Here is a 12863-nt window from a genome sequence, read left to right as displayed (position 1 = left end):
GCTTGCCTGGGATTGGGATCGGGGCTTTCCTGGGATCTGGGATTGGGATTGGGGCTTTCCTGGGGTCGGGGTTTTCTTGGGATCGGGGCTTTCTTGGGATTGGGATTGCAGCTTTCCGGGATCTGGGATCAAGGCTTTCCTGGGAGTGGGGCTTTCTTGGGATTGGGGCTTTTCTGGGATCTCTTGGGATCAGGGCCTTCCTGGGATGGGATCAGGGCTTTCCTGGGATCTGGGATCGGGGCTTTCCCGGGATCGGGGCTTTCCTGGATCTCCTGGAATCAGGGCTTTCCTGGGATCTGTGATCGAGGCTTTCCTGGGATTGGGATTGGGGCTTTCCCGGGATCTAGGATCACGGCTTTCTTGGGATTGGGACTTTCTTGGGGTTGGGCTCAGGGCTTTCCTGGGATCGGGGCTTTCCTGGGATCTGGGATTGGGGTTTTACTGGGATCTGGGCTTTCTTGGGATTGGGATCATGGCTTTCCTGAAATCAGGGCTTTCCTGGTATCTGTTTTGGGGATTTCCTGGGATTGGGATCACGGCTTTCCTGGGATCGGGGCTTTCCTGGGATCTCCTGGGATTGGGGCTTTCCCGGGATTGGGACAGGGGGGCTTTCCCGGGCTCTGGGGGGGTCACAGCGTCCCCCGGGCCCCGTGATTGAGCAACAGGGAAATGCCGAGTCAGCAGGAACGGCGCTGCTGGGTCAGCGCTTCCGCAGGGCTGGGGCTGCTTCCCTTTTCCTGGGATTCGGGTTGGGGGATCACAGCTGAGCCCCACAGGCTGTGCCTGCATTTCCCTGATCCGGGGATTTGGGACTCTGGGATCAGGGCTGTTCCTGCCTTTCCTTGGTTCCAGGATTGGGGGTTTTGGGGTCAAGGCTGTTCCTCCATTTCCCATATTCCAGGATTGGGGATTTTGGGGTTATGGCTGTTCCTGCATTTCCCCAATCCCGGGACTGGGGATTTTGGGATCAGGGCTGTGCTTGTTTTTCCCTGATCCCAGAATTAAGGACTCTGGGATCAGGCCTGTGCCTGTCTTTCTTGATCCTGGGATTGGGGATTTTGTGATCAGGGCTGTGCCTGCATTTCCCCTATTCCAGGATTGGGGATTATGGCTGTTCCTGCCTTTCTCCAATCCTGGAATTGGGGATTTTGGTATCAGGGCTGTGCCTGTTTTCCCCAGTCCCATGATTGGGGATTTTGGGGTCAGGTCCTTTCCCTGGTCCCAGGATTGGGGGTTTTGGGATCAGGGCCTTTCCCTGATCCCATGGTTGTGGATTTTGGGATCAGGGCCTTTCCCTGTTCCTGGAATTGGGGATTTTGGGGTCAGGGCCTTTCCCCAGTCCCATGATTGGGGATTTTGGGATCAGGTCCTTTCCCTGGTCCTGGGATTGGGGATTTTGGGATCTGGGCTGTTCCTGCATTTCCCCAGTCCCATGATTGGGGATTTTGGGATCTGGGCTGTTCCTGCATTTCCCCTATTCCGGGACTGGGGATTTTGGGATCGGGGCCTTTCCCCAGCCCCATGGTTGTGGATTTTGGGATCAGGCTCCATTCCCGTGCCCTGCAGGTGCTCCGGCGGCACATCCTGGGCTCCATCGTGCAGAGCGAGCGCAGCTACGTGGACTCCCTGAAGCGCATCCTGCAGGTGGGGCCGGGCCGGGGCAGGACGGGGATCCCCCGGCGCCGATCCCGCGATCCCAGCGCCGCGATTCCCGCAGGATTACCGGAACCCGCTGCTGGAGATGGAGCCCAAGGTGCTGAGCGCCCGCAAGTGCCAGCTGGTGTTCTTCCGGCTGAAGGAGATCCTGCAGTGCCACTCCATGTTCCAGATCGCCCTGGCCTCGCGCGTGGCCGAGTGGGACTCCAACGAGAAGATCGGCGACCTCTTTGTGGCCTCGGTGCGTGCGGGGGAAACGGGAACAACGGCCCCAAATCCTGCTTGGGATCGCAGGAAAAAAGAGGAATTGCCCCAAATCATGCAGGGGTCCCAGCAAAAGCCAGGAATGGCCCCAAATCCCGCTGGGGTCCTAGCAAACACCAGGAATGGCCCTAAATCCTGCTGGAGTCACGGCAAAAACTGGGAATGGCCCCAAATCCTGCTGGGATCCCAGCAAAAATCAGGAATGGCCCCAAATCCTGCTGAGATCCCAGTAGAAACCAGGAATGGCCCCAAATCCTGTTGGGGACCTAGTAAACACTGGGAATGGCCCCAAATCCCATGGGGATCCCAGCAAAAACTGGGAACGGCTCCAGATCCCACTGGGGTCCCAGCAAAAGCCAGGAATGTCCCAGTCCCTGCTGGGGTCCTAGCAAACACCAGGAATTGCCCCAGATCCTGTTGAGGTCCCAGCAAAAACCAAGAATAGCCCCAAATCCCATGGGGATCCCAGCAAAAACTGGGAATGGCCCCAAATCCCACTGGGGTCCCAGCAAAAACCAGGAATGGTCTCAAATCCTGCTGGGATCCCAGCAAACACCAGGAATGGCCCCAAATCCTGTTGGCGCCCTAGCAAAAACCAAGAATGGCCCCAGTCTCTGCTGGGGTCCTGGCAAAGACTGGGAATGGCCCCAAATCCTGCTGGGATCCCAGCAAAAACCAGGAATGGCCCCAGATCCCTCTGGGGTTCTATCAAAAACTGGGAGTTGCCCCCAAAATCCCCCTGGCATCTCATCAGTCATGAATCACCCCCAAAATCCCCTGGGATCCCACCAAAGATGAGTAGAGTGATGGAGCCCAAATTGGGATGCCCCCAGCACCCCATTTTTTGGGAATCCCCGCCTCATTCCCAGTGTCCTGTCCTCTCCCAGGTCTCCAAGTCCATGGTGCTGGACTCGAGACCTCAGTAGGAAGAAAATCCAGGAATCAGCTCTAAACATGCTTTGGGATCCCACCAGGGATGGGTGGAGGATTGATGGGACACCCTCAGCACTTTGCCCACTCTGTTTTTTGGGAATCCCACCCTGTTTTTTGGGAAGCCCCACGCCATTCCCGCTCTCCCGTCCTCTCCCAGCTCTCCAAGTCCATGGTGCTGGATGTGCAACCTCAGTAGGAAGAAAAAAAACCAGGAGTCAGCCCCAAACATCTCTTGGGATCCTACCAGGGATGGGTGGAGGACTGGAGTGATGGGATACCCCCAGCACTTTGCCCACCCTGATTTTTGGGAATCCTACCCCATTTTTTGGGAATCCCACCCCGTTTTTTGGGAAGCCCCATGGCATTTCTGGGAAGCCCTACGCCATTCCCACTCTCCCGTCCTCTCCCAGTTCTCCAAGTCCATGGTGCTGGACGTCTACAGCGACTACGTCAACAACTTCACCACGGCCATGTCTCTGATCAAGAAGGCCTGTCTGACCAAACCGGCCTTCCTGGACTTCCTCAAGGTCAGCATGGCCCCTCCGCGGCTCCGCTTTTCCCAAAAATCCCCTTTTTATGGCATTTTCCCAAAAAATTCCCGTTTTTGTGGCATTTCCCCCTGGCAGAAGCGGCAGATGGCCAGCGCCGACCGCGTCACGCTCTACGGGCTGATGGTGAAGCCCATCCAGAGGTTCCCTCAGTTCATCCTCCTCCTGCAGGTGAGACGGGTGAGAGGTTCTGGAGGGCATCAGGGAGGTTCTGGAGAAGGTTTTGAGGAGCTTTTGGAGAAGGTTTTTTGGAGGTTCTGGTGAAGGTTTTGAGGAGGTTCTGGACAAAGACTGGGGAGGTTCTGGAGAAGGTTTTGAGGAGGTTCTGGAGAAGCAGCTTTTTGGGTGCTGCAGGACAGGGCCATTTTTAAAAATTTTTTTGGATTTTTTTGATTTTTAAACATTTTTGGATCTATCCCAAGATCATCTCCTAAGCTTTGAATTTGGAGGTGCCCAAAGTGCTCCCAATTCCCTCGGTTCATCCTTTTCCTGCAGGTGAGAGAAGGGAGGTTCTGGAGGACTTTTAGGAGGTTCTGGAGCAGGTCTTGGGGAACTTTTGGATATTCTTTTGGATATTCTTTTGGAGAAGATTCTGGGGAACTTTTGGAGAAGATTTTGGGGAGCTTTTGGAGAAGATTTTTTGAAAGTTCTGGAGAAGGTTTTTGGGAGGTTCTGGAGAAGGTTTTGGAGAGGTTTTGGGCAAGGTTGCAGAGATTCTGGAAAAAGTTATTTGGAGGTTCTGGAGAAGGTTTTGAGGAGGTTCTGGACAAGGACTGGGGAGGTTCTGGAGAAGGTTTTTGGGAGGTTCTGGAGAAAGTTTTGGGAGCTTTTGGAGGAGGTTTTTGAGAGGCTTTAGGCAAAGATGGGAGATTCTGGAGAAGGTTTTGTGGAGGTTCTGGAGAAGGACTGGGGAAGTTCCAGAGAAGATTTTTTGGAGGTTCTAGGGAAAGTTTTGGAGAGGTTTTGGGCAAGGTTGCAGAGATTCTGGAAAAAGTTATTTGGAGGTTCTGGAGAAGGTTTTTGGAGGTTCTGGACAAGAACTGTGGAGGCTCTGGAGAAGGTTTGAAGATGTTCTGAAGAAGGTTTTTAGGAGGTTTTGGAGAGATTTTGGGCAAGGTTGCAGAGATTCTGGAAAAAGTTATTTGGAGGTTCTGGAGAAGGTTTTGAGGAGGTTCTGGACAAGGACTGGGGAGGTTCTGGAGAAGGTTTTGTAGAGCTTCTGGAGAAGGTTTTCGGGAGCTTCTGGAGAAGCACCTTTTTGGGAGCTGCATGACAGAGACACACTTTGGAGTGGACACCCTGGTTGGATTTGTGGATCCACCCAAGGATCATCCTCCAAACCTCGGTGTGGGAGGCCCCGTCAGTTTTGCCGTGGCGGTTCCTCAGGGCCATTCCCGGTGTTTCTGTGTCCCAGGACATGCTGAAGAACACCCCGCGCGGCCACGCCGACCGCCTGTCCCTGCAGCTGGCGCTGACCGAGCTGGAGACGCTGGCCGAGAAGCTCAACGAGCAGAAGCGCTTGGCCGACCAGGTGGCCGAGATGCAGCAGCTCAGCAAGAGCATCAGCGACCGCAGCAGCTTCAACAAGGTGGGGGCTCCTTGTCACCTTCATCTTCATCCTCATCCTCCTGCTCCTCTTCATCCTCAGCCTCGTCCTCCTCATCCTCCTTGTCCTCCTCGTCCTCATCATCTTCCTCATCCTTGTCCTCATTCTCCTTGTCCTCCTTGTCTTCACCTAATTTTCTTCATCCTCCTCATCTTCCTCCTCACCCACATCCCCGTCCTCCTTGTCCTCATTCTCCTTGTCCTCCTTGTCCTCACCTCATCTTCCTCATCCTCCTTTTCTTCAGCCTCCTCATCCTCATCACCCTCATCCTCATCCTCCTCAGCCTCCTCATCTTCCACCTCCTCCTCATCCTCCTTGTCCTCCACCTCCTCCTCCTCATTCTCCACCTTCTCCTCATCCTCCTCATCCTCGTCCTCCTCCTCCTCCTCTTCCTCATCCTCATCCTCCTCATCCTCCTCATTGTCCTCATTGTCCTCATTGTCCTCATCGTCCTCATCCTCCTCCTCATCCTCCTCCTCTTCCCCCTCTTCCTCATCCTCTACCTCCTGCACCCCATCCACATCCTGATCCTCAGCGGGGTTTGGAGCTGCTGGGTGGGATTTGTGACTCCCTCCCCACATTGGGATTTTAGGGAAGCAGGATCCCTGTTTGGTCCCAGAGGGTCTTGATCCAAACCAAGCCTTGAGGGTGGAATTTGGGGATTCCTCCCCGAGGATCTGCTGGGTTTGGATTTGGAGCTCCCACTCCATGTGTGGCTTCTCCAGGTTCTGGAGAAGGTTTTTGGGAGGTTCTGAAGGAGGTTTGGGAGCTTTTGAAAAAGGTTTGGGAGCTTTTGAAGGAGGTTTGGGAGGATCTGGAGAAGGTTTTTGGGAGGCTCTGGAGAAGGGTTTTGGGAGGTTCTGAAGGAGGTTTGGGAGCTTATGGAGGAGATTTTTGGGAGGATCTGGAGATGTTCTTTGGGAGGTTCTGGAGGAGGTAGGGGACCTTCTGGAGAAGTTCTGGGGAGTGGTGGGGAAGGTTTAGAGAAGTTCTTGAGAAGGTTTTTCAGAGGTTCTGGAAGTGTTTTTTGGGAGGTTGTGGAGAAAGTTTTGGGACGTTCTGCAGGACGTTTGGGACCTCTTGGAGAAGCTTTATTTTTTAACAATGCTGGGAATTGATGGTTCCGACTCTGTGGTGGGATTGGCCACTCCGGGGTGGCATCTCCAGCCTGGAGTCACCACGTGGGGGTTGTCCTGCAGCTGCTGAGCTCGGGGCAGCGGCAGCTGCTGCTGTGCGAGACGCTGACCGAGACGGTGTATGGGGACCGTGGGCAGCTGCTCAAGTCCAAGGAGAGGAAGGTGTTCCTGCTCAGCGACCTCCTGGTCTGCGCCAACGTCAACTTCAAGTACGTGCGGGGCACCTCCTGACCCCAGAACCCTCGGGAGATCTCAGCACATCCCCATCCTCTTCCTCCTCCTTGTCATCCTCACCTTCCTCCTCCTCATCCTTGTTTTCCTCCTCCTTCTCCTCGTCGTCCTTCTCCTTCTCCTCCTCCTCCTCATTCCCATCCTCCTCATCCTCATTTTTGGGGGGAATCCCATTGAGTTTGGGGTGTTTGGAGGGGGTTCCCATCAGGTTTGAGGTTTTTGGGGGGAATTCCATCAAATTTAGGGGGTTTAGGGAAATCCCATTGATTTTGGGGTTTTTAAGGGGGGACCCTATCCAGTTTGGGGTTTTTGGGGGAAATCCCATCAAGTCTAGGGTTTTTGGTGAGAATTCCTATTGAGTTTGGGTTTTTTGGGGAGAATTCTCATTTAATTTGGTTCTTTTGGGAGAATTCCCATTGAGGTTGGGAGTTTTGGGGGGAATACCATTGAGTTTGGGGTTTTTGGGGGAAATCCCATTCAGTTTGGGGTTTTTGGAGAGAATCCCATCGAGTTTGGGGGTTTTGTGGGGAATCCCATTGAGTTTGGAGTTTTTGGAGGGAATCCCATTGAGTTTGGGTTTTTTTGGGAAATCCCGTCAAGTTTGAGGTTTACCTGCCCACCTTTGACCCGTCTCCCTCCCTGCTGCTCCGGGGTCTTAGAGCTGCTGTGGGACTTGGGAATGGGGTGGAATTGGCAGGATTTGATGCCGCCAAGTGGGAAAACCTCACAAAATTCCCAAAATTCCATTGAATCCCTCCTTTTTCCCCTCTCCAGGCCAGTGCCTGCAGGGTAGGTGCCAGGTGTGCTGTGCTGTGTCGTGTGCCCCAAGTTTGGGGGTTCCTGCACGGTGTGGGGTGCTCGGGCCTGCGGGATGCCTTTTCTGGGGGAAATCCATGAATTTTGGGAAAATCCAGGGGTTTTTCTTTTGCTTGGAATTCTTGCCTTGGTAGAGGCCAGCTGGAAATCAGAGGTTCTGGAAAATCACATTCTGGGGTTCCTGCACGGTGTGAGGTGCTCGGCTTGCAGGACACGTATTTTTGGGGGGAGAAAAACCAGATGGTTTTTTTTGGGAAAATCTGTGAATTTTGGGAAAATCTGGGATTTTCTTGACCTGGAATTCTTGCCTTGGGTAGAGGCCAGTTGGAAATCAGAGGCCAGTTGGAAATCAGAGGTTCTGGAAAACCACATTCTGGGGTTCCTGCATGGTGTGAGGTGCTTGGCTTGCAGGACACGTATTTTTGGGGGGGTTTCTTGGGAAAATCCATGGATTTTGGGAAAATCCATGGGATTTTCTTGACCTGGAATTCTTGCCTTGGCAGAGGCCAGCTGGAAATCAGCAGCCTGGTGCCGCTGGGCCCCAAGTACGTGCTGAAGTGGAGCACGGCCCTCCCGCAGGTGCAGGTGGTGGAGGTGGGCCAGGAGAGCGGCGCCGGGGACAAGGACAGCGCCACCGCGGCCGTGGCCAACGCCGGCCAACGCCGGCACGCGCCCGCCGGCCAGGCCGCCCACAGTGAGAGCCTGGGGGGATTTGGGGGTGTGATGGGGGCATTTCACCCCTCTGAGGGGTGGTGGAGTCACCAATGGAGTGCTCGGGATCTCGTTCCTGGTGGGAGAACATCCCTGGTCTGGGATTTGGGGGGTTTTAGGGGATTTGGCAGTGTTTTAGGGGATTTGGATGGGTTCTAGGGGATTTGGGGGGTTTTAGGAGTTTTGGGTGTGTTTTAGGGGATTTCAAGGTTCTGAAGGGTGATGGAGTCACCAACGGAGTGCTTGGGGCCTTGTTCATAATGGGAGAACCTCCCTCAGTGGGGATTTGGGGGGTTTTAGGGGATTGGATGAATTCTAGGGGATTGGGGACATTTTAGGGGATTTTACTGCTCTGAGGGGTGGTAGAGTCATGGATGCAGCACTTGGGGCCTCGTTCCTGGTGGGAGAACCTCCCTGGGCTGGGATTTGGTGGGTTTTAGGGAATTTGGGGGGTTTTAGGGGATTTGGGGGCATTTTAGGGGATTTCACCACTCTGGGAGGTGGTGCAGTTGGAGATGTGGAGCTCCAGATGAATTCCTGGCAGGAGAACCTCCCTGGGCTGTGATTTGGGGTGTTTTAGGGATATTGGGGGTGTTCTGGGGAATTTGATGGGTTCTAGGGGATTTCTAGGGGCGTTTTAGGGGATTTGGGGGTTTTTAGGGGATTTCACCTCTCTGAGGGGTGATGGAGTCACGGATGCAACACTTGTTCCTGGTGGGAGAACCTCCCTGGGCAGGGATTTGGTGGGTTTTAGGAGATTGGATGGGGTCTAGGGGATTTGGGGGTGTTGTAGGAGATTTGGGGGTGTTCTAGGGGATTTGGGGACGTTTTAGGGGATTTGGGTGGTTTTAGGGGATTTGACCCCTCTGAGGGATGGTGGAGTCACCAATGCAGCACTCGGGGCCTCATTTCTGGTGGAAGAACCTCCCTGGGCTGGGATTTGGGGGGTTTTAGGGGATTTCGCCATTCTGGGAGATGGTCTGGACCTCATTCCTGGTGGGATCACCTTGGTGGGATGTGATTTGGGGGGTTTTAGGGGATTTGGGGGGTTTAGGGGATTTCACTGCTCTGGGAGGTGGTGGAGTGACAGATGTGGAGCTCCAGCCTCACTCCCGGCAGGAGAAACTCCCTGGGCTGGGATTTGGGGGATTTTAGGCAGATTTCATCACTCTGGGAGATGATGCAATCATGGATTTGGTGCTCCAGCCACATTCGTGGCAGGAGAACCTCTCTGGGCTGGGATTTGGGGGATTTCACGACTGTGGGTAGTGAAATGTTTGAGGAGCAGCATCTGTGGTGCTCGGGGCCGTCCCTGGTGGTGCTGGGTCACGGGCTGGGCTCCATCTCGGATCTTCTCCAGCCCGGTGGAGCTCCATGTGCCAGAAATCCCGGTTTTTCTCCCCAAAGACAAGGTCTACCTGGGCCCCCCGCGGCTCTTCCAGGAGCTGCAGGACCTGCAGAAGGACCTGGCGGTGGTGGAGCAGATCACGCTGCTCGTCAGCACGCTGCACGGCACATACCAGGTACGGCCGCATTCCCGGGAAATGCCGTGTTCACAGGAACTGCTGCTTTCCTGGGAACCGCCGCATTCCCGGGAACTGCTGAATTCCTGGGAAGCGCTGCATTCCCAGGAACCGCCACATTCCCAGGAACTGCCGCATTCCCAGGAACCACTACATTCCCGGGAATCACTGCATTCCCGGGTACTGCCCGTGCTCCCAGGAACCGCCCACATTCCCAGGAACCGCCACCTTCCCGGGAACCGCTGCGTTCCTGGGAACTGTCGCATTCCCGGGAACCTCCGCATTCCCGGGAACCGCCTGCATTCGTAGGAACCGTCACATTCTGGGGAATCGCTACATTCCCGGGAACTGCCACATTCCTGGGAACTGCCCACATTCCTGGGAGCCGCCTCATTCTGGGATCTGCCACATTCCCAGGAACTGCTGCTTTCCCAGGAACCGCCACATTCTTGGGAACTGCCCACATTCCTGGGAATCGCCACATTCCCAGGAATCACTGCATTCCCAGGAACCGCCACGGTCCTGGGAACTGCAATATTCCCGGGAGCCACCCGCCTTCCTGGGAACCGCTCACATTTCCTGGGAACCACTGCATTCCTGGGAACTGCCGCATTCCCGGAAACCGCCCACATTCCCGGGAACTGCCACATTCCTGGGAACTGCTGCGCTCCCAGGAACCGCCGCCTTCCCAGGAACCGCCACAATCCCAGGAGCCGCCACATTCCCAGGAACTGCCCACATTCCTGGGAACTGCCGCATTCCTGGGAACCGCCCGCATTCCTGGATACTGCCCACATTCCTGGGAACTGTTGCATTCCCAGGAACTTATGCAGTCCTAGGAGCCGCTGCCTTCCCAGGAACTGCCGCATTCCTGAGAACTGCCACATTCCCGGGAACCACCGCATTCCCGGGAACAGCTGCATTCCCAGAAACTTCCGCGGTCCCGGGAACCGCCGCATTCCCAGGAACCGCCGCATTCCTGGGAACCGCCACATTCCCAGGAACCGCCGCATTCCTGGGAACCGCCGCATTCCTGGGAACTGCCGCAGCTCGCCCGGGCTGTTCCTGGCTCTGAGGGAGCGTTCCCGGTGTTCTCCAGAACCTGAACATGACGGTGGCGCAGGATTGGTGCCTGGCCCTGCAGAGGATGATGAAGGTCAAGGAGGAAGAAATCCACTCGGCCAACAAGTGCCGGCTGCGGCTGCTGCTGCCCGGGAAACCCGACAAGTGAGGCGGGAATCGGGGATGAAGGAGGAGGAGGGCGGGGATGGGGAGGATGAGGAAGAGGAGGAGCGTGAGGAAGAAGATGAGAAGGAGGAGAAGAGCAGGAGGATGAGGAGGATGATCATGAGGAAGAAGAGGATGAGGAAGATGAGGATAAGGAAGAGGAGAAAGGAGGATGAGGAGTAGGAAAAAGAGCAGGATGAAGATGAGGAGGATGATGGAGATGAGGATGAAGATGATGAGGAGGATGATGGGGATGAGGATGAAGATGATGAGGAGGAGGATGATGGGGATGAGGATGATGAAGATGAGGAGGAGGATGATGGGGGTGAGGATGAAATTATGAGGATAATGATGAGGAGGAGGAGGATGAAGATGGGGAGGAGGAGGATAAGGAAGAGGAGGAGGAAGAGGAGAAAGGAGAAGGTGGAGGAGGAAAAAGAGCAGGATGAAGATGATGAGGAGAATGATGGGGATGAGGATGAAGATGATGAGGATAATGATGGTGAGGAGGAGGAGGATGAAGATTAGGAGGAGGAGGATGATGGGGATGAAGATGATGATGAGGAACACGAGGATAAGGAAGAGGAGAAAGGAGGAGGATGAGGAGGAGGAAAAAACAGGATGAAGATGATGAGGATGAGGAGAATGAAGAAGAAGAGGAGGATGACGAGGAGGAGAATGATAGGGATGAGGATGAAGATGATGAGGATAATGACAGTGAGGAGGAGGATGACAATGAGGAGGATAATGGGGATGAGGATGATGATGAGGAAGATGAGGATGAGGAAGAGGAGGAAGAGGAGAAAGGAGGAGGATGAGGAAGAAGAGCAGGGTGAAGATGATGAGGAGAATGAAGAAGAGGAGGAGGATGATGAGGAGGAGAATGATGGGGATGAAGATGAAGATGATGAGAAGGAGGAGGATGATGGGGATGAGGATGAAGATGAGGAGGATGATGGGGATAAGAATAATGATAGTGAGGAGAGAGGAGGATGATGATGAGGAGGAAGATGGGGATGAGGATGAAGATGAGGAGGGTGAAGGTGAGGAGGAGGATGACAGGAATGAGGATGAAGATGAGGAGGATGGTGGGGATGAGGATAAAGTTGATGAGGATGATGGGGATGAGGGTAACGATGATGAAGATGATGGGGATGAGGATGAAGATGAGGAGGATGATGAGGATGAGGATAACAATGATGGGGAGGATGGGAGTGAGGATGAATTTGGTGAGGATGATGGGGATCAGGGTAACAATCATGAGGATGAGGATGATGGGGAGGCGAGGAAGAGGACGAGGCTGAAGGCCGCCGTGTCCCACAGGTCGGGGCGCCCCATCAGTGTCATGGTGGTGTTCATCACCCCCAGCCCCCTGAGCAAGATCTCCTGGGTGAACCGGCTGCACCTGGCCAAGATTGGCCTGCGTGAGTCCTGCCCTGCCTGGGGATCTGGGAAGGGAAAGGGGAAAACGGGAACCAGGGCACGGAGCAGGGTGGGAAGGGCTGGAGAAAGGTTGGGGGCTTTGGGGGAACCTTGTGGAGAAGGCTTGGGAATTTTTCTGGGAAGGTTGGGGAGGTTCTGGAGGTTTGGGGAGGTTCTGCAGAAGGTTTGGGGAATGTTGGGGAGGTTATGGAGGTTTGGGGATGTTCTGGAGAAGGTTTGGGGGCTTTGGGGAAGCCTGTGGAGAAGGTTTGGGAATTTTCTGAGAAGGTTGGGGAGGTTTGGGAGGTTTTGGAAAAGCTTGGGGAATGTGGGGGAGATTCTGCAGAAGGTTTTGGGGAAGTTCTGAGAAGGCTGGGGAGGTTCTGAAGGTTTGGGGAGGTTCTGGAGAAGGTTTGGGGGCTTTGGGGAAGCCTGTGGAGAAGGTTTGGGAATTTTCTGAGAAGGTTGGGGAGGTTCTGGAGAAAGTTTGGGAGGTTTTTGGAGAAGGTTTGGAAAAGTTTGAGGAATATTGGGGAGGTTCTGGAGGTTTGGGGAGGTTCTGGAGAAGATTTGGGAGGCTTTGGGGAAGCTTGTGGAGAAAGTTTGGGAATTTTCTGAGAAGGTTGGAGAGGTTTTGGGGAGGTTCTGGTGAAGGTTTGGGGAGGTTTTTGGAGAAGGTTTGGAAAAGTTTGGGGAATGTTGGTTCTGGAGGTTTTGAGGAGGTTCTGGAGAAGGTTTGGGAGGCTTTGGGGAAGCTTGTGGAGGTTTTAGGGAGGTTCTGAGAAGGTTG

The 12863-nt window shown here is 54.5% G+C and overlaps 1 protein-coding gene across 1 annotated transcript in view; it reads left to right on the top strand.

Moving 5' to 3' along the window:
- Positions 1–12863, top strand: part of ARHGEF10L (Rho guanine nucleotide exchange factor 10 like) — a 51895-nt gene that overhangs the window by 26916 nt on the left and 12116 nt on the right. Inside the window, exons 10-19 of the mRNA XM_058818663.1 lie at positions 1567–1644; positions 1718–1897; positions 3264–3380; positions 3480–3572; positions 4816–4989; positions 6207–6352; positions 7694–7884; positions 9309–9424; positions 10524–10651; positions 11975–12075. Coding sequence (XP_058674646.1) covers positions 1567–1644; positions 1718–1897; positions 3264–3380; positions 3480–3572; positions 4816–4989; positions 6207–6352; positions 7694–7884; positions 9309–9424; positions 10524–10651; positions 11975–12075 — 1324 coding nt within the window. The remainder of the gene's footprint in view (positions 1–1566; positions 1645–1717; positions 1898–3263; positions 3381–3479; positions 3573–4815; positions 4990–6206; positions 6353–7693; positions 7885–9308; positions 9425–10523; positions 10652–11974; positions 12076–12863) is intronic.

This window comes from Ammospiza caudacuta, chromosome 22 (assembly GCF_027887145.1).
Source record: "Ammospiza caudacuta isolate bAmmCau1 chromosome 22, bAmmCau1.pri, whole genome shotgun sequence".
Taxonomy (NCBI): Eukaryota; Metazoa; Chordata; class Aves; order Passeriformes; family Passerellidae; genus Ammospiza; species Ammospiza caudacuta.
Note: the sequence above shows the minus strand (reverse complement) of the source record. Positions and strands in the feature narration are given on the sequence as shown.